The following is a 21,927-nucleotide window of genomic DNA, read 5'->3' on the forward strand; positions in this document are numbered from 1 at the left end:
ACTGATAACATTTGTTTTGGGTCAGTAACACTTTCTTTGGGTTCTGTGGGTATTTACAAATACTCAGTCACAAGAACGACTAAGCTTCAACTAACCCGTTGGGTGCTGATGACGGAACCACTCCGTCCCCAGCCTCGGACGGGCTGTGCTAATGACGGAGTGGTTCCGTCACGGCCCAGCCGACACGCCTGCGCAGCAGCGATTTCGCGCCTGCGCTGAGCGTTCCATTGAGCTGGCGGGGCAGTGACAGAACCACTCGGTCACAAGCACAGCGCGCCCGAGGCTCGTGACGGAGTAGTTCCGTCACGAGCATGGCAGAGCCGCACGGCCCCCCCTTCCCCCTAGTGCTGCGGCGGAATTACTGCCGCAGCCAAGGGGTTAAGGACTAAAATGCATGGTTGCCCCCTATGTATTCCATATTTATCCTTATTAATACTCAGCATGGTGTGCTTTGCAAACGTGTTTCATTCCATATATCACTGTGTTTTGGCCACAGCTCCTTCAGTTAGCTTGGGATTCACTGGTGGAGTGATGTCAAGTCCATTGGGAAGAGATAAGTCCACTCAAGTGAGTGACCAGAAGGTTAGGGACTCTCAAATTCAGTGACCTCAGATGAAATACAATTGTGAGTAAAATCCGACGTCAATGTCAGAAAGATGCGAAAGCAAGTGGTTATTGGTTAAGCGCACTGGAAATAATAATACTTTTTTTGCAATTTATTTTCCAATAAAATAAAAATAAATGAATAAAAATCTCTTATTCATATTGAATCTTCTTATGTTGATTTATGATGCATATAGAGAATAAGCAATAAAACTCATAAAGTATCTTATAACACCAAACACGGTGCTAACATTTTTATTGCCAAATTATCAAAATTCCTACATTGCACGGTAGATGGTCTTGTTCCTCGTTAACATAGGAGACAAAGGCACTATTTCATAAAATAGTCAGATGTGTCCAACATATATAAAAAGGTTTGTGTTGTAGGCCATAAAACCTTGGGGCATATTATCAAGGGGGTTTATCTCCGCTTTTTTGGCTTTAAAAGCCAAGAAAGCGGAGATAAAATGATCTCCCTATTACCTAGCTGCTGCTAACACCAGTTAGCGACCGCTAGTAGGAGATAGCGACCATCTTGGGCCCCACTTTGCATGTCAGTGATATTTATCACTAATGACCTGCAAAGTGGGCGTGCCAAGATGTTAGCGACTGGAAACAGTCGCTAACATCGCTATCTCCTATTACCAACTTTTGGAGATATTCGCACTAAGCGCGAATATCTCCAAAAACTAACACCTGCCCTGAGCAGTTCTTAGCCATGTTATCCAATGGGAGGTGGATGACATGGCTAAGAGCATTAGCTCGGTAATGCATGAATATCGCTGACTTTTCAGCGATATTCATGCATTGCGGCCGTTTTTTATCGCATTTGCGATAAACCTTGATAATAGCAAGGTTTATCTGCGATAATTTCTGACGTTGCTTAGCGGTCAAAAATTCGTTGCTAAGCATCGTTAGCGATAAATATCGCTTAACGTTGGTAATATGCCCCCTTGTCATTAAAATGAAATACAAGGAAATAAGCCTGCATGCAGCAACCCACTCAATTTAATTCTTAATTCAACTTTTTTCCCTCTCGAAAACAGGTTGAGGTAGAAAGCTAGTAGAGCTTAATACTTAAGGGCGTATTCACCGAGCTTTTTTGTGTTGTGTCTTACTTTCAATTTAGATGTGATTTAGTGTCGAATTTCAGAATAAAGGTGCGTGCGTTCACTGAAAAGGCTTTGTGAATTTAGCCTTGTGTTAACCGACTTGTCTACGTGGCCACTAAATGTGGTCCTGTCTGTCTTTCCCACAAGTTATTAAGTGGGCTGTTTGCCTCAAAGAGGCTTGAGAGCAGAATTGCCTGTGAATGTGACTTTGTTGTGAGCTGTCCGAAAAACAGCACGTTCCTTGCTAGACTAGTTTCCATGCTGCATCACTTGCACCCCATTTATAGGTACCAGTCACTGAGCCCAATGCCGAGGGCCCAATTACCCATTTGAGTCAGTGATGCACAAAAAGGGATGCATTGCTGATGACTAGAGAGAGAACTTTTCAGGAAGGTTACGTTTTGAAACCCAAAACTTAAATGCCCCATCATGAAGCATACTGTCTTTCAAATTTGGGGGTGAGCCTGTTCAGGAAATAGGGGGCGGGATCAATCAACTAATCACACAACAATAACACCTCCTGTACCATAGATGTATATAATTTTTGTATGGACCATATAACATATATATGTTCAGACATACAATTTCTGTCTTTATTTATTTTCTATATGTGTACCCTCCCGATCCCGTCGGCCCCTCTTCTTTAGCTTTATGTATGACTGTGTATCACTCATCTCAGTCCAGTTAAACATAAACCTAGATAAAACACATATTCATTATATTTTTTTATTGCAAATAAGCTTTCAAAGTGTATAGACATATATTATGTATACATTTAACACATAATACAATTAAAACATCCAATTTGTGACTTTTCAATTACATAGACCTTAGTCACATCCAGACATGGTTCAAGTGTAGATTTTACAACAACTCATTTTACAATAGGAAAAACATATAAAGATATGGCATTCAATTGTACGTGTCCAATAAATGATTTCAAATAGAGAGTTTAATAGGGATTAGACTTGTTGTGTATCCCTCCATAATTGAATCCTCTATGGGTCATAGGCCCTATGTGGTCGGGGGGGAAAAAGAAGGAAATTATCTATGCGCAACAATCATAGAGAGTAAAAATGTTCGCTCTCAGTTTCTTCTATACAACTTTATTCGTAAAGGAGATGGCCACAATCACAATCCGCCGATGCGTTTCGACCTTTGCGGTGGTCCTGCTCCTAATCTTGAAGGTCTACCTCAGGGCTGAAGATGTGTTTTAAATAGACACAATTTGGAGTAATCTTCAAACAGTAATGGAATCCCAAGATGCTTCTTCAAGATGCTCCAATTGCCTCTTTCCTTTTGAGGTTCAAACGATACCTCTGTGGGCTTGATGTCCACCACTAATTTTTCATGTTCTGCTTTTGGAGTGTTGCCATCTATAATGGTGATTGACTATTCTATCTACTACTTTGGCTTCTCAATCTAATGACTCGAAACGGGGAGGGGACCCCATCAGCAGCGCGCGTCCCACTTCCTGGTTTGGAACGAACTATCATGAAGCATAACTTTTGGTAACTCAGAGGCCCTGATAAGCTGTGGACTTTTAAAAATGCGGGTACAAATAATGCACCAATTAAACTGGATCAGCATGTTGTGCGCTAAATTAGCTGTTGTGGAGTTGCACTCATTTCTGATTTTGACAGCTCGAAATAGCGAAAAATATGCCAATTTCAGCAATTATTCCCAATTCCGATGTAAGCAACTAATATATATGTGATGTTTTCTCCCACAATTTGCGGCAAATATATTTGTTCTCTTGATTTATGCGAAGAGCAGACACCTATGTTGAGTAACATTTTCACTCAGCTTATCCACTTTTGGGCGTAAACAGGAGTTTGCCCCCAGAACGAGATTTATAGCCCCAATTTAATCGAGCCCAAAAAATGTGAAATAAAATCTAAAGAGAGTGGAATTTTATTAATAATCTATAGGAGTCATCTACAAAGTACAATCTTGTGGGGACTTTTAGTTGACCCATAAGTGACTTCGGGCATTGCAAGAGCGAGAGAAGGATGCCTCACTTTTCAAAGAAATCGTTTCCTACATGACCTAAAAGATCGTTTTTTCAATTTGTAGTAATGAAACAATGTTGCTTTAAGGACACACTATACCATCACAATTTCGTAGATATCACAGCAACATTAGTTTGGAGGCATTACATGGCTAGGAAGCTGTCACCACGTTTCCAGCCCAAAGTTTTTAACATGAAAACTACTGAATTCTGCGCGCTATAGTCTTGGTTGACCCTGACCGGAACCAATGCTTAGTACATCTGGGGCCAGATGTACTAAGCATTTTAATGGTCATAAACACTCCAATTCGGCATCTATGACCATTAAAATACTTTTTCTCATGCAAAAATCCCTCTTCAGGAGTCAGAAAAGTTTTCTCAACTCCTGAAATGGGACAGTAAATGCATATAGAATTGATATGTGGAAGGGGCGAATTGCAAGCGTCTCTTTCAAATACTGATTCGGTATAAACTCCTCAAAGGAGGTGGTAATGCATCCCCTTTGTGGATGTAAAAAACAATTGTTGAAGTATCTACAGTGGTCCATGGGACCACTGCCAACTCTAAAACAAACACAAGAAAGTAGACTCTCACAGTCCTGGTTTTCTGTAGGAAAATAAGCCACGTTAAAAAAAAAGTTTACTTTATTGAAAGACAATCACAGATATGGTGACCGGTTGTCCCCAGCAGGTCACATTCCTGTGATGGCCACCAATCGCAGTGCAATATACCTCATTAAAGCCATGAGATAGGCCAGATTGTGATCCACTATGATTCGGATTTTTAAGAACCAACAATTAGTACATAGGCCGGTTCTCAAAAATCTTTACTGGTCGAAAAACTACTGGTCACAATTTGCAACCAGTGTTTTGCGACTAGAGATTCGTACATCTGACCCCTGATTACAAAGATTTGTAAAAGGAAAGTCCTGGGCTGTTTTCATGGTGATTTACCGACAAATGACTGAGCTTGCACCCCTTAACCTCTTGCGTGCTCGTGACGGAACCACTCCGTCACGAGCCACGGACGCGCTGTGCTGGTGACGGAGTGGTTCCGTTACGGCGCGGCAGCCCCGCCCACGCTGCAGGAATTCCACGCCTGACGGGCGTTCTATTGAGCGGGCGGGGCCATGTCGGAACCCCTCCGTCACAAGCACAGCGCGCCTGTGGCTCGTGACGGAGTGGTTCCGTCACGAGCATGGCGGCGCCGCCCGGAATCCCCTCACCCCCAGCGCGGTGGTTCTTGTAAAAACATTATGAACTGTACTGTACATTGTATGACTAGGGGCAATGAGTAATATTTTTTTACTTTCTTCCTTCACATAGGTCAGTCGTGGAAAGCACTGAGCACCATTGACAAGCGCCCATTCGTGGAGGAGGCAGAGCGACTGAGAGTACAGCATCTTCAAGACCACCCTAACTACAAATACCGACCCCGGAGGAAGAAGCAAGCCAAGAAGATGAAGCGTATTGAGCCAAACATCCTTCTGCACAACTTGTCGCAATCGTGTAGTGACGCCTTCAGCTTGGGCCACCACCTCCGGGGTGGTCCGTCTGGGCACCACCAACCTCCAGCACTCGCCCAGTTCCGGGAGCTGCACTCTATGGGCTCGGAGATGGAGAGCTATGGCTTGCCAACCCCTGAGATGTCCCCACTGGATGTCCTGGAGCAGGGCGAGCCAGCCTTCTTTCCTCCGCATATGCAGGATGATTGCCACATGCGGCCCTTCAGGAGCTACCACCACCAGGCCTCTCTTCCGCCACTGGAGTATGGTCCAGAGAAGAGCCTGCTGAGAGACCTGGCTCTGACCTACACACAGCCTTCATCCAATATGGCAGACAGCATGAGGACTTCCCACTCCTCCAATATCTACTACAACCAGGTCTGCCATGGACAACCAAGTGGCCCGTCTGTGGCCCTTGGTCAGCTGTCTCCTCCTCCCGAGACCCAACCGATGGAACACACTGAGCACTTAAATCAAGCCGAGTTTTGGACCGATGTGGATCTCAACGAGTTTGATCAGTATTTGAATATGAGCAGAACTCGTGCCGAGGCACCAGGACAAGCTTACCACGTCCCTCTGTCCAAGCTGGCCCAGAGAACTCTGTCTTGCGAGGACAACAGTCTGATATCGGCCTTGTCCGACGCCAGTAGCGCCGTCTACTATAGCACATGCATCACTGGCTAGGACCATTCCCCCGGAGAGGAGTGTGACCTTCCTGTGGCCGCCTTCAGAACATCATATTCATGTTAGAGTCAGCACCATCCTATATACACCCAGCCATCCCATGCCTAGCTTGAGAAAATGCTAAACTCACTAGCCACAGTATACTCTATGTTTATGTACGTTTCCAAAGCAATACGTTAATATATACATTTTTTAAAGTCATCACATATCAAAGTATGGCAGACTTCCAAGTCTTCTCAAACCTGTGTAGCTTTTAAACTTGACATCCTAAATTGAATAACCCAACGTCCTCTCGCACTTACCACCTTATATATTCACGAGCCTACAGTTTTAAGTACTGTTGTGCTTTCTTCCATAAATCAAAATAAATTAAAAACCTGCAGGACCTAAAACTTCTAGCCTTAGATCCTCACAAGTTCAGCAGAGTAAATTCCTTTCAAACATACATCTTTGAGTCATCCACACAAACTTACAGCCTCATGCTCTTCGTTGGTTTTTTGTTCCAAAATCCTCACACATTTACAAACTTACATCCTCTTAAACAAACTAAACAGTCTTAAGTCGTGACAAACTTTGACCCTTAAGTAAAAGTATGTTTACTGCTTACATGCTCAAAAATATAGAGCCTTAAGTTCTCTCAAACTTACATTCCTAAGACCTCTCAAACTCATCAGCCTTAATCCTCCTCAAAGTTAGGAACTTAAGTCATCTTGAATTCAACAACCAATAGAATCTTAAACTCCACTCTGTAAAGTCCTCAAAAACAGATGTATGATGAGTTAGTTAAAACAACATTTTTGATAGGTTTACCTTATTTGGAATTTGCTCTTCAAATTTGGATTTTAATCTAAACATACAGGTCAGAATGCTAGCTACTTACTAGACTACCACAACATGTGTATATATTGAACTTATTGCGCTGAAGGACCCCAGGCCGATCACACGACCTCACTGGGGGAGTTGCCCTGCCATATATTTTTAGGGTCCAATATTTCTTTTCTATGCATTTTATTTTTATTATATATAATATTCTCACATAAGTGGGATTATATTTTTACATAATGGAGATTTTTGTGATATTGTGACATTTGTGTATGTTGCTGGACCACAATTTCTAAAAGGAGGGATGGACAGCATATGAGATGTAGCTCCTCGTATTCCTTGGCACTGATGTAGCATTCATTCATTCTTGTTGGACAATTCCTTAGAGGAAAAGCGAAGAGTTGTGTAGAATCTTTAAAAATTGCGGTGCACCGTTCCGACCACACGTTTAGAGTAATCTTGAAAAGGGTAAAAACATATATTATGCTCAATGATATTGAGATAAAACTCCTGAAGAACACATCCTATTTATAGTAAATTTCCCCCATTTTTGTGCATTCCTGACATTGAAATTGTTTGATAGTGACACTTGACGTGGTGTGAAAATTGGAATGGAAGATTTGTTTGTGCAGTTTCTTGTTTAATTTTTCTTTTCCAACATGGATGTTAAGATTTTGTTTGAATCAAAAATTTGTAAAACCAAAAATAAAAATAAATGTTTAACACACTGAGCGCTCCCTTTGAGGAACACGAGATAACTTTGGTATTCCATGTTTAAGGAATACAAAAACATTTCTACTGGTGGAGCTGACTTCAGTATTGCCTTTGGCCGGCTCATAGTCGCACGATGAAAAACCTTCCATTTTGTAAATCATTAAGGAAAATGGTGTGGTTGCGGTTCTTGTGATTGGTTGGGAGGAAGTGTACATTGGGTATCTACTTAAATGCTAATGATAGGCTTGTATCCAATAAATTTTAAAAAAAGATAAGTAAAACAAGTGTGGTCTGGGCCAGGGCAGCGCACCTGCCCAGCATTATATTGATTGCATTAAGGAAATTTCTGCAGTAGTGGCAGACATAGAAAAATACCAGTGGGGCAGGTGTGGGGCCAACGGGAAGCACACGGGAAGCATGCAGCGGGGAGAGGTTGATGATTTAAAAAAACACTTACCTGGTGCTGCTGACTGCCTTGTGTTCCTCTGCTGTAGTCCCTGTCACTGGGACGACATCACAACTCCCATCCAATCCCTGCGCTGCTCTCAAGCATTAGAGCAGCGCAGGGATTGGCCTTATTGTGCTGGTTTGACGCTCCGCTCAGGACAGGAAGTTTGTGCTGTTTCTCCAGCCCGGCTGTTTAATGCAGCTGGGTTGGAGAAGCCGAAGTGTGCATGGCCAAACACACATGCGCACTTAGAAATGCACAAACCAGGCCTCCTCCCCTCCAATGCTCCGGCCCCGCCTCTCCCTGCACACGCAGGCTCAGAGACAGCAGCTAAAAAATAAAACCATAGAAGGATATTGTTTTATTTTTCAGCTGCTGGCTCGGAGACAGTGGGGCGACTCTCCTTTGCCATTGCGGATATCTGCATCCCAACCAATCAGCACTCAGTTACCCTGATGATTTCAACAACATGGTACCCTGTGGTCAAGTGCTTGACCTCAAATGAACAGACATCCTACAGGAAATAAAATTAGCCCTTGTTACAGTCTTCTTGTTTACACTAAGTCAATGGTGAGGGGCAGCTCTCTCACATGCCTGTGCCTTTGAAAGACAGGGAGAGGCAGGGCACAGCCAAAACAGCACATGAAGCATCGCCCTGATATGCAGTTCCCTACTCTTGGCCTAAAATGCACATAAGTCTGTATCCCCCTTATGTGGTATTGACTGGCTATAACATCACAGATCTTTCTCAGACACCCTCCAGTTGGGAAAACTCACCATTTTGCCTTTGCCCTCGTCTTTACAGTACCATGTTGTTAGTCCCTTGTCTTCCTTATAACAAAGCAGTGCATTCTGGGAGTTTGAAGTTTGGCTTGCAAGACATTAACTGGACTATAAGTACCAGAATATAATGCCCATGACTTAAAATAGAGTGATTGTTGACATGGAGCACATAGGGGTATATTATCAAGGGGGTTTATCTCCGCTTTTTTGGCTTTAAAAGCCAAGAAAACGGAGATAAAATAATCTCCCTATTACCAAGCTGTCGCTAACACCAGTTAGTGACAGCTAATAGGAGATAGCGACCATCTTGGGCCCCGCTTTGCATGTCAGTGATATTTATCACTAATGACATGCAAAGTGGGCGTGCCAAGATGTTAGCGACTGGAAACAGTCGCTAACATCGCTATCTCCTATTACCAACTTTTGGAGATATTCGCGCTAAGCGCGAATATCTCCAAAAGCTAACACCTGCCCTGAGCAGTTCTTCACCATGTTATCCAATGGGAGGTGGATAACATGGCTAAGAGCATTTGCTTGATAATGCATGAATATCGCTGACTTTTCAGCGATATTCATGCATTGCGGCCGTTTTTTATCGCATTTGCGATAAACCTTGCTAATAGCAAGGTTTATCTGCAATAAAAATCGCCGATGTGCGGCGATAATTTTTGTCTCTAAACAAGTTAGAGACAAAAATTATCGCTAGTTGTTGGTAATATGCCCCATAGTCTTCTAACTTTGGCGAAAGCTCAGCTCTCCGGCTGGGGAGGGGAGGGTCTGCAACACTTCCTACCTCCACTAAAATACCCTCTGTGCAGAAGCAACATATCCTTTCTTTCTATGAAACATAACATAAAAGAGGAGGAACAAACTACATTAGACTCCGGGTTTCTGTTTAGCTTTGTCTTGTTTTTGAGGCCTATATCGAGTTGCCCTGGATTGCTCGGTTGCTTAGGGAGGAATTTATTGCCAGCCTCACCCCTGCCACCAGCAAAACCAAGGCAAATCACTTGAACAAGAAATGTATGCCACTGCGTTGCGTCAAAGGGAGAGAGGAGAACAGTGCCATATATACTAAGATATGATATGGTTTTCCTCTCCCCCTGCACTGCCTCACTTCAGCTGCCATGCGCCAACACACACACCCTTGCACCACAGAAGGGGACCTTTTCAGTACAAAAACTCTGCTTTACTGCTTTTCTTACTTTGAATGTGTGATTTATAGTGCAATGCAAATGCAAAGTTGGAAAACTGTGGAGAGTTTAAAAACTTGTGCCACTGTTGTGCCTTTAACACAAACCCAGTACAAATGTCTGTATACCTGGGGCCTCATTTATGGGAAATGACGCATCGCTGCGTGAAAGCAGCGATGCGTCACTTCTCAGTGCGCACTCCTTGCGACATACCTGATGCGTCATATTTACTGTATGACGCATCATGTCGCAAGGAGTTACAGATACGTCAGTATTTCTAACGTATCTGTAACCGCAAAAGTGACGCATTGCTGCAGTGTGTCACAATAGTGACGCAACTCCAGCAATGCGTCCTTTCACATGGGGCAAGCCCCATGTGAAAGGGCCTGCGTCAGTCTTACGCCTGCAGTGAGGCAGGCGCAAGATTTAGACGCAACGGCGTCCTAGAAGTGACGCTGTGAAATCTCATAGATTTCACTACGTCACTTCTACGAGGCTTTTTGCGGGGGAACGCCCCCCTGCATACATTATACCTGACGCAGGTATAATGTAGCGCAGGGGTTTACAAAGTGACGCATCTGCTTAGATGCGTCACTTTGTAAATAGTGCGCAACAGGAAGCATGTTTTACGCCGCCGATGCGTCACAAAAAGTGACGCATCGGAAGCGCAAAACTGACGCAAGGCCTGATAAATGAGGCCCCTGGACCTTAGTGTTGAAGCCACACTATGCAATCCCTCCTTCACTTATTTAGTGACTGGCGCTGACTGGGAAGAGGTGGTTACGCCAAAAACGTCTAGAAGGAGAGCAGAGTTAAAGAGGAATGAATTGGGGTTTGGAGATGGCAGGTCGAGATACAGAGGAGGTGAAGGTTTGAGGAGGAAAGGCACATGGCTATAGAAGATAAGAAGAATTGTATGAAAGAGAAAAATTACTGGTGCAGAGAAACTTTTGGGAGTTTTTTGAAAAGTAGAAGAAATGAACTAGGGAGGAAGGAAGGAGACCTGAGCGAGAAGATTTCTCCCAGATAGAGCAATGTAAGATGCAAACTTACAGATCCTCCAACTCTCCATGATTCAAATGAATCATCTGAATGTAATCTTGCTAATATGTGCCACACATTTCCTTCTATAGTCTGTTGAAGGATCACAGCTACTCCTTAATTTGTGCCACTGGTGACAATTGGTGGGCACCGTTACTCATTTTAGGGACCAGGCTTACTTTTCATCAACAGAGAGAAAGAGAGAATGACAGAAAAGAGAAAATGGAGGAAAAGAAGGATGGGTAGGATGGAAAACAGTGATAAAGAGAGAAAGCAGGAATGAAAAGAGACAGTAAGAATAGGGCGGTGGAAGAAAGGCATGTAGATAAAGCAAGATTATGCATGCTTGAGGTTTGGCAAACCCTACATTTTGCACTACAGCATACGTGCCGGGCACCTACAAAAAAAACTTTAGGCCTGCTCACTTTACTTATTTTGAAAAATAAACAATTGATCAGGGTCCATATCAGTAATATTACTTGGCGATAGATGCCAAATCCCAAGATAGTGACAGCATTCGCAGAACTGTGACAACACAATACAAAGGAAAAAAATTCAAGGGAATTAATATTTTTTTACAAAATGCCATCTTTCTATTAAAAAAAATCTTTATATTGAACTTCAAGCAAAGAAATGCATATAGGTATGCATAACAAGAAGCAACATACAGAGATCTCAAGGCAGTGACACGTCTCAGCATGTGAATGGAAAGACTTTTAAGAAATCACATATGGGGGAAATAAAACTAGGTGAAAGCAGCTGGTACATTTTGCTGCCTCCTGTGTCTAGGTATGGAGTGCATCATGTTCTCGATCTTCTCGACCTGGTGTGTGTCCCATATCTAGGCAAAGTGCCTTCTTTTTTAGGTTGGCAGTATAAAGCTTCTTCTATTCTTTCATCAGTGAAAATCATACATGACATTTAGATCCAAGCCATTATCTTCCAATTATTTTATTTTCTCAGTAAGTAATCGTATCAAGTACCAGTGAAAGCCTCTGCCACGGATTCCACATAACGTTTTGGGATACACCTTTCATCAGGTACGGCTTCAGCACATTTATGCTTTTTTGCACATATAGACTTACTTGTTGTTTCCAAGATAACGTTTCCCATGCTCTTTTGATTCTTTCTGGATCCTGCAAATATGGATATTGGATGAAACGTTGACTTGCAATATGATCACAAAAGGTATATCTGAAAGAGACTATTAGTTATAGATTCCTTACCTTAGAATTACCCCCAGGTGTCAGACTGGATCCAGAGAAATATTTTCTTAGCAGTACCCCTGCTCGTCAGTAGGTGGCATCAGTCGACTCCGCGTCTGTCGTTGGCGTCGTGGTCACCGGAATGACGTTGCGGTTTCTACTTAGATGCCGTCCCTGCATGCTGATGTCAGTTCTTTCTTTTTCTGCGCCAGCCAGTGCAAATTCGGAGAGAGCATGCCCCTTAGTCACTTTTTAACTAAACCTTTTTTCGACTTTTGTCAACCTCTTTTTTGAGTAATAGACTCCTGGTAGCACGAGGAATATCTCATCATCGGAAGAGCTTCAAGCCCTGTGTCTCCTGTCACAAGTTGATGTTTGTTACTGATCTGCACCTCGTGTGCCTTTGTGCCTGGAGCGCAGCCATGATCCGAAGTCGTGCTCCGACTACCGGGCCGAAGTCTTTGCGGGAGTGGTCCCGAAAGCTTTTGGAGGCCCGGCAGTCTGCTCCGCACCGCTCGAGGTCCCCGCCTAGAGGAAGGTTGCAGGACCCATCTCAGAGTCATCACTATTCCTCTTCGAAGTCTTTGCACTCCTCCGGTAAGCCGAATCACAAAATGAAAGTGAAGAAGCATCATCGCTCTTCGTCTTCTCCCCATCCATCGGCCGACACGACGCTGGACTTGGAGCGTCGCCGCTCTTCGGCTTCTTCCTCGGAGCCCCCCGGGGACTGCTCCGCGATTCCCTCCCTTTCCTGGAGCCAGAACATCCCCTGCCCAGCTTTGTCAATTTTACGAAGTGCTGAGCAGCATTTTTGGACAGCCTGACTCTGCAGGCGTGTCTTTGGGCCCAACGGACCCAGGCCTGGATCCGGATCGGTGCTGGTCGACCTCATGGTACATTCCCCTGCGCCAATTTCAGTGGTGACGTCCTCGACGCTGGTTGTGCCCCCAACCAGCATCGACCCCAGCCTCACCCCCGACGTGGACACGGTGCCGGACCGACGTCGACCGAAGTTGGTACCAGCGCCGGAGGGTACTTTTATACTGCTGTTCATCCCTGGCGTTCCCTTCCGCCCTGAGTGGCAGCCAGAGGAGGGTGAGGAGTTACCCTGGGCGGTGAACTCCGCTCTGCTTGCAGAGTTTGCAGTTTTCCACACTCCGTCTTACACGGAGCTCGCGGAGTTCTAAAAAACTCCGGTCCGTGGAGCAGAGTTTTTTTTTCCTCGCTTGCATTCATCAATGTCAAGTTGGCGACCGTGAGTTGGCGATCGTCAACAGCAAGTTGGCGAGCATGGAAAATGAACATCCCGGCAAGATTTCTCAACGCAGGGGTGTCAGGTTTCTCATTGCGAGTGGTCGCGTATGCTCACGACCGCCCGCGTTGAGAAACTGCCCGTTTGCGTTGAGAAAGCTCCCGCTTGAGTAAAAATATACTCGGAAGAAAAGGAAAGAAGGGACTGCTTGTGCTGTGCAAGCGACCGTTTGCAATGATTGCACAGTACGGACAAGCATCCGGCACTGTGCAGTCAGCGCAAACTGCATTTTTCTATGGAACTCTGCCGCTTGCGGAGCTCCGCATAGTGAGACTGAGTTTTTTTGCCACTTCGCGGAGTTCCACGTAGTGCAACTCTGCGAACTTCGCCCAGGGTTAGTGAGGAGGACTGGGAGGGGTCTATTGACCCTTTAGCAGACCAACTTGAGGAGCCAGACTAGCGAGAGGAGTTGGGTGATGTTAGTGGTCTGGATACCTCCCCAGACCTTGGTATACTTTCTCCCCCTACCATGGCTATGGATGAGGGAACCTCCTACGCTGTGGTGTTGCGCAGGGGGGCTGAGGCCTTGGGCCTCAAGCTTCCTGCGGTGGCTGTCAGTACTAACCTCCTGACTGAGGTGCTTCAGCCTGCAGCAGCCCCTTCGGAGCCCCGGCTGCCTTTTAATGAGGCCCTCACTGACATTCTTCTGGGCTCTTGGTCCAAGCCCAGCATAGGGGCTCCTGTGGACAAAATTGCCCGACGCCACCGCCTGGCCCCGGCCGGCCCACTTTTCCTCTCCCAACACCCTACCCCTGAGAGCTTGGTGGTCCAACCTCATCCTCAAAGGGCGCATTCTCTACTGCTCCCCAAGATAGGGAATCCAAGAAGCTGGACCATCTTGCGAAGAAGATGTTTTCTTCCGCCAGCTTAGGACTGCGGTCGGTGAACACTACATGTCTCTTGGGCCATTACACACACACGGTGTGGGATACGGTTGCGCAAGTGCTACTGTAGTGCCCGGAGTAGATGCGGGCCGCGCTCACCCGCGCTGTTGCTGAGCGTCGAGACACAGCAAAGTTCACTTTCCGGTGTGGGCTGGATACCGCCAAATCGCTGGGCAGAACGGTTCCCACGTCGATAGTCCTGAGGCGCTTCACCTGGCTGAGAATGTCTGGCTTCTCTGGGGATGTCAATCTTCCCTTTTGGACATGCCCTTTGCTGGGCGTCGCCTGTTTGGTGACAAGGCGGACAACGCGCTTGAGCGTTTCAAGGACTCTAGGGCTACTGCCAGATCCTTGGGTTTCACGACATGCAGACTGCCTTTCGCCCCTTTCATGGCTACGGAAGGGGTGCCCCACCACGTTCCACCCAGAGCCACGGGGCTGCGCAAGCTACCCAACCTATGCGTCGTCGGGGATGTGGAACCCAGCGTCGTGGGTCTGGGGGCCAGCGGGCGGGCCAGTCCACCAAAGACCCCCTTGCAGCTGCCTCCAAACCTTCCTCATCCGACCTTCAAGGGCCACCAGTTGGCAGTGGGCGGCAGGATCCACCATCACCTCCCCCACTGGCCCCAACATCACGTCGGACAGGTGGGTTCAGCATATAGTCTGAAAGGGCTACTCCCTCCCCTTTGAGACTACCCCTCCCTCCATGCCACCAACACTACATCGCATGTTGGAGGATTATTTGGCCCTTCTCCTCCAGGAGGTTACGGCTCTCCTGGCAAAGGGATCTATCAAATGCGTCCCTGTGCCAGAAGTAGGTCGTGGTTGCTATTCCAACTACTTCTTAGTACCCAAGATAGACAAAGGCCTGCATCCTATCTTGGACCTCAGGGACGTTAACCGCTTCCTCCAGAAGGAGAAGTACAAGATGTTAACCTTGGCTCAGGTCTTGTCTGCCCTCAACCCTGGAGACTGGATGGTAGCGATCGACTTGCTTACTTTCACATCCCCGTCTTGTGGCTCCGGACCGGGCATGAAGAGTCTGGTACCCCGAGCTCTTGAGCATGGCCATCGATCCTCTGATCAGACTGCCTCTTCAGGAGGATCTTCTGTTGCAGCAGCAGGGAATGGTCCTCCACCCCAACCTGTCCAGTCTCCACCTCCTTGCATGGAGCTTGAGCGGCGACAGTTGACAGATTTCAACCTTTCTCCCGAAGACTGTAATGTCATCTTGGCAGCCAGGCGTCCCTCCACTAAAATGGTACACGCCTGTAAATGGAACACATTTGTGGCATGGTGCACAGCAAAGGCTGTGGGTCCCCTTTCTGCATTCATTCTTTCTTTGGCCCAGCAGGACTCTGCTCTGGGCACTCTTAAAAGCTATCTTTCTGCCATATTGGTCTTTCTTCGCCTTGCTGATCAGCCTTCTCTTTTCAAGTGATTTCTGAAGGGCATTGCTCATCCCTTTCCTCCTTCTCCTTTCACAATGCCCCAGTGGGACTTAAATCTTGTCATCACTTATCTTATGTGTGCTCCCTTTGAGCCCCTACATAATTGTCCTCTTCGCCTCCTTACTTTGAAGACTGCTTTCTTGCTTGCCATCACCTCTGCTCGCAGGGTGAGTGAGCTTCAGGCCTTATCTTCCGGGCCTACCTTTCTTGCTGTCTATCTGGAAAAAGTAGTCCTCCGTACTAGGCCCTCTTTCCTGCCCTAAGTGGTTACTTCTTTCCACATAGGCCAGACCATCATATTGCCCACCTTCTTCCCGCCTACGCACCCTTATAAAGAGGAGGATAGACTCCACCGTCTGGACCCAAAACGAGCGCTGTCTTTCTACCTTGACCACACTAAAGACTTCCGGGTGGACAATCAACTCTGTGTTAGTTATGTGGGCGCCAAGAAAGGTTGGACAGTGCATAAACATACTATCTCTCAATGGGTCGTCCTATGCATTAGGATCTGTTATTCTTTGGCTAAAAAGGAACCTCCAGTAGGACTGCGCGCCCACTATAGCAGGACGACGGCAGCCACTACTGCTTTGGTACTTGAAGTTCTGCTGGTTGACATTTGCCAGGCAGCCACATGGGGATCCCTGCACACGTTTACTAAGCATTACTGCCTGGACAGCCAAGTACAGAGAGAAAGCTTTTCGGACGTTCTGTTCTCCAGGACTTGATGGTGTGAACTTAGTTTGCAGACCCACCTCCGGGGTTGATTTTGCTGGGGAACCTATTCTAAGGTAAGGCATCTATAACTAATAGTCTCTTTCAGATGAACAAGTTACTGACCTTCGGTAACAATGTATCTGTAAGAGACACATATTAGTTATAGATTCCTTACTGCCCCACCCATCCTCCTCGTTCTGCGAACTGACTTCTAGAGATAGGGACTCTCTTTCAGGGCCCTAGTTTTGTGCAACAGTGGTCAGTGTCTTGCATGGCTCTGCGCTTCTGGCATGGAAAGTCATGTCAGAACTGATGCCAGCGCGCAGGGGTGGCATCTAAATATGCACCGCAACGTCATTCCAGCGACCACGACGCCAACAACGGACGCGGAGTCGACCGACGCCACCTACCGAAGCGCAGGGGTACTGCTAAGAAATAATTTCCCTGGATCCAGTTTGACACATGGGGGTAATTCTAAGGTAAAGAATCTATAACTAATATATGTCTCTTATAGATACATCGTTACCAAAGGTAAGTAACTTGTTCAACACTTCACTAAAGTAAATTACACTAAAAATGCTCACAAATAATTCAACTTTGAATAATACAACAATTACATAAGTAAACCATATATTAAAGATTGCTTGAAAAGATGCCATCATAGCCAATATGATGTTTCATTTTACAAAGATCCAAAGCATGCCTAAATATTCCATCAGAACTTAATTAACATCAAACGGGAAAAAAAATCTGCATGTGTGATAAGTGTGACTGTTTGATCTGCACATAGCATGTTAGAAGTGTGCAACAAATAATTAAGTCAGACACCCTGCCAATTGAATGAAAATGCCTGTCCAAAGTTTCTATATGATCATTCAAAGTTTCTAAATGACCATTTACATCAAATCGTCATAGGTCAGTAGAAGATCTGCCATTGGTAGCACTTACAAACAATTAGGAACATTTCCCAGACACATCAAGCACCACTTGACATTACAAAGGTAAGACTGTAGGCCTGATTACGATTTTTAGTGGTGCATGGCGGGCAGCACCCCACCGCCAAGTGTCACTGCCACCTACCCGCCTGATTACAACTTAAAAGTGGTCTGGCGGGCGGCGTGGTGATCAAGTTCAAGTTCAAGTTCAGGAATTTGTATAGCGCACTACTCACCCAGAGGGTCTCAAGGCGCTTGGGGACGGGTTCATTATTTATCAAAAAGCCAGGTTTTAAGTTCTTTTCTGAATGAGATGTGATTCTGTGTAAGGCGGAGGTGAGTGGGTAGTGAGTTCCAGGTCTTGGCCGCTAAGTAGGAGAAGGATCTACCTCCCATGGTGGTTCTTTGGATACGCGGAACTGCGGCGAGGCCTTGATTGGAGGATCTTAGTTGACGGGTGGGTGTGTAGAAGGAAAGTCGAGTGTTGAGGCATTCGGGCCCTAGTTTGTAGAGGGTCTTGTGAGCATGGGTGAGGAGACAGAAAGTTATTCTCGTGTTGACGGGAAGCCAGTGGAGGTCTTTTAGGTGGCCGGTGATGTGGTCTTGGCGAGGGATGTCCAGAATGAGTCGCGCAGATGCGTTTTGGATGCGTTGGAGTTTTTTCAGTAATTTGGCTGTAATTCCGGCGTAGAGGGTGTTTCCGTAGTCTAGTCGGCTCGTAACCAGTGCGTGGGTGACAGTCTTTCTTGTTTCGGTGGGGATCCAATAGAAAATCTTTTTGAGCATACGAAGTACGTTGAAGCAGGAGGATGAGACGGCGTTGACTTGTTTGGACATCGAGAGTGAGGAGTCAAGGATGAAGCCAAGGTTGCGTGCATGTTCTGTGGGAGTGGGTGCTGAGCCCAGGTCCGCAGGCCACCAAGAGTCGTCCCAGGCAGAGGGGATGATCCCAGGATGAGCACTTCCGTTTTGTCTGAGTTAAGTTTAAGGCGGCTGTTTTTCATCCATACGGCTACTTCTTTCATTCCTTCATGAAGATTGGTGTTGGCGGTGTTGGGGTCTTTAGTGAGGGAAAGGATCAGCTGGGTGTCGTCAGCGTAGGAGATGATGTTAAGGTTGTGTTGACGCGCGATGGAAGCGAGTGGGCTCATGTAAACGTTGAAGAGGGTGGGACTGAATGATGATCCTTGTGGTACACCGCAGATGACTTCAGTATCCTCAGATTTGAATGGGGGAAGACGGACTCTCTGAGTTCTTCCAGCTAGGAATGAGATGATCCAGTCCAAGGCTTTTCCTTTAATGCCGATGTTGCTGAGGCGTTGTATGAGGGTGTTGGGACAGACAGTGTCGAAGGCGGCGGAGAGGTCGAGTAGAATGAGGGCCACTGTTTCTCCGTTGTCCAGTAGTGTACGGATGTTGTCTGTTGCTGCGATGAGGGCTGTTTCGGTGCTGTGTTTGGCTCGGAAGCCGGACTGAGAGGGATCGAGGGAGTTGTTGGATTCTAGGAAGGTGGCGAGTTGGTTATTGACGGCTTTCTCAATGACTTTGGCCGGGAATGGGAGGAGGGATATGGGGCGGTAGTTTTTAAGTTCAGAGGGGTCTGCTGTGGGTTTCTTCAGGAGGGCGCTGACTTCGGCATGTTTCCAATTTTCTGGGAAGGTAGCAGAGATGAAGGAGCAGTTGATGACATCACGGAGAAGGGGTGCGATGATGGAGTCTGCTTTGTTGAAGATGTGGTGGGGGCACGGGTCGGTTGGTGAGCCAGAGTGGATGGAGTTCATAAGGCGGGTGGTGTCTTCAGTGGTGATTGGGTTCCAGGCGCTGAGGTTGGTAGAGGGCCGTTTAGGTTCTGAGGGGGGTGGAGAGGATTGTTTGTTGGAGCTGTTTTCGAAGCTGCTATGTATGTCGGCAATTTTGTTGTAGAAGAAGGAGGATAACGAGTCGCAAAGGTCTTGGGATGGAGTGATGTCGTTTGAGGCTGCGGTGGGGTTGGTGAATTCTTTGACGATGTTGAAAAGTTCCTTGCTGTTGTGGGCGTTGTTGTCGAGTCGAGTCTTGAATGCTGATTTCTTGGTGGATCGGATCAGCTGGTGGTGTTTGCGGGTGGCTGTCTTGAGAGTGGTCATGTTGTCGGTGGTTGGGTTTTTTCTCCATGATTTCTCGAGAGTGCGGCATAACTTCTTGGATTTCTTAAGGTCATCGTTGAACCAGGGGGCCTTTTTGCTGCCTTGTTTGGTGTGATGGTTTTTCAATGGTGCTAATTCGTTGGCGCTGTGTGTGATCCATTGTTTGAATTCGATGGCGGCTTGGTTTGGGTCCGATGAGAGGGCGGGTGGGTTTCGGTTGAGCGATGTGAGGAGTTGATCGGTGGTGACATTGTTCCATTTTCTTCGGGGAATAGGTTGTGGGGGGTTGTGGTTCGAGGTGGTTTTGTAGCTGAAGTGAACACAACTGTGGTCCGTCCAATGGAGAGCTGTGGTGCGGTCGAAGGAGATGTGTTTGCTGGAGGTGAAGATTGGGTCGAGCGTGTGTCCGGCAATATGAGTGGGGGTGTCAACAAGTTGTTTAAGACCGAGATTGGCCAGGTTGTCCAGAAGGGTGGTGGTGTTGCAGTCGTTTTTCTTTTCCAGGTGGAAGTTGAGGTCTCCTAGTAGGATGTAGTTTTCGGAGGCGAGGGCCTGTGGGTTGATGAAGTCAGAGATGTCTTCACTGAATTGTTTACGGGTTCCTGGGGGCCTGTAGATGAGGGTGCCTCTGAGTGTGGTCCTGGGGTCGGTGTGGATCTGGAAGTGTAGGTTTTCGGCGGTTGGAAGGATATCGTCGGAGCTGGTCGTGATTTTGATGGTGTTATTATGGACGATGGCGATGCCTCCACCTGTTTGGATGGTGCGATCTTTTCGGATGATCTTCAAATTGTCCGGGATGGCTATGGCGATGTCGGGTGATGATGAGGCATTCATCCATGTTTCAGTAAGGAAGGCGACGTCCGGTGATGTGGTATAGAGTAGATCCCAGAGTTCGGTGGCGTGTCTGTGGACCGAGCGGGTGTTCAGCAGGATGCACTTCAGGTGGTTAGAGTCGGAGCAGTGTTTGGGGTTAGTGGATGTGGTATGGGTCTTGATGCTGGTAAATTTGCAGGAGTGGCAAGCGAAGGGACCGTGGGTACTTCCCGGGGCAGCCTCGTAGCAAAGAGGTGTGCGTCCTGGGTTGAGGGCTAGGAGGGTGGCGGCGTCATACGTGATGAAGGAGGAGAGGATTTTGTGGGGACCAGGGGGTCTGGCACTGGGCGCGGTCGAGGCGCGGACGGGCGTAGACAGGCTTACCTTTGGCGCACCTTCGGCGCGCAAGGGGCGCGACCGCTGCGCGTGGACGCTGCGCGTAAATGCATCGGTCATATGGGGATTGTGGAGGGGGAGGGGCGAGGGGGGATCAGCTGGGAGGCGGGATCGTGGTGGAGGGGCCGGGATCCTAATCACAACAACAACAAAGATGGCTGGCGATTCCAAACCGGGACAGGCTGTGCACGATAGTAATTAATGCGGAGGCAATGCGAGTCAATGAGGGCACACAAAGCGAGCACCACAGTAGCTGAGAGTTAATTAAATTATGGCGGATGCAGCTGAGGAGGGAATGCGGGCAGCGCAGGCTCCAGGAGAAATTAAATTAGGTTACAGCAATAAATCGGTCCCAGAGTGCAGCGTGCAGCGCAGGCACCAGCGCAAATCGTAATAATCAGGGTAAAAACGGCAGCAGAGTGCAGTGAGATACGATACCCAGGTGGGACCAGGGGAGCGTAGGGGAGCGTCCGCTTCCGAGGTTATCAGGGCGGACACTGCAGTGCTCTTTTAAAGGCGGCAGTGCCTTTGAAAAAGGCACTGCAATGGGAGCGTCACACAAGGTTCCTGCACTGCATGGACTTTACCTGTGCAGGTGTGCATCAATATGGCATGAGGCACCCGGGGGCCCTGTAGGACCCACTTTGTTTCCTCTCCAACACTGTTTTCATGGCGGTGAAACAGCCATGAAAACCATGGTGTAGCGGAAAATCGTAATATGCTTGGCGGGACCACGGCTGTCCTGCCAGGCATATTGCAGCCTCAGGATCGCTGCACCACCTCCAGGGAAAACGGTTCTCTGACAGTGTCGGAAGTCTCATGGTGGTATAACCGCCCAAGTGGTAATGGACCACCACCGCTGCGCCACCACGTATCAGCCAGTCCTTGGACCGCCAAACTCGTAATCAGGCCTTGAGTGTGCACATATATGCAAAGGCATTTATTTTTTAATTTTAAAAACTTTATCTATTGTACTGAAAAGACTGAAACCGAAAAACAGCCTTTCCGTGATCCACCTTTAAGGTTGATAGGACACCAAGGGCATTCCAAAAGTTAGAGTTTGTGAAAGAGCTGGATTACTGTCAGCAGAGCCTCTACTGGTTCCACCGGTGGTAACCATTGACCCTGAGGTTCCTCTGACACAGGGCCACTGTGTAACAGTGATGGCTGGACCGC

General features: G+C 47.0%; 1 protein-coding gene across 1 annotated transcript in view; it reads left to right on the top strand.

Moving 5' to 3' along the window:
* The window catches only part of SOX18 (SRY-box transcription factor 18), a 37,048-nt gene extending 29,581 nt beyond the window's left edge, over positions 1-7,467 (top strand). Inside the window, exon 2 of the mRNA XM_078651659.1 lies at positions 5,052-7,467. Within this exon, the coding sequence (XP_078507785.1) occupies positions 5,052-5,914 (863 nt within the window). The 3' untranslated portion in view covers positions 5,915-7,467. The remainder of the gene's footprint in view (positions 1-5,051) is intronic.
* Positions 7,468-21,927: the final 14,460 nt, after the last annotated feature.

This window comes from Lissotriton helveticus, chromosome 7 (genome assembly GCF_964261635.1).
Source record: "Lissotriton helveticus chromosome 7, aLisHel1.1, whole genome shotgun sequence".
Classification (NCBI taxonomy): Eukaryota; Metazoa; Chordata; class Amphibia; order Caudata; family Salamandridae; genus Lissotriton; species Lissotriton helveticus.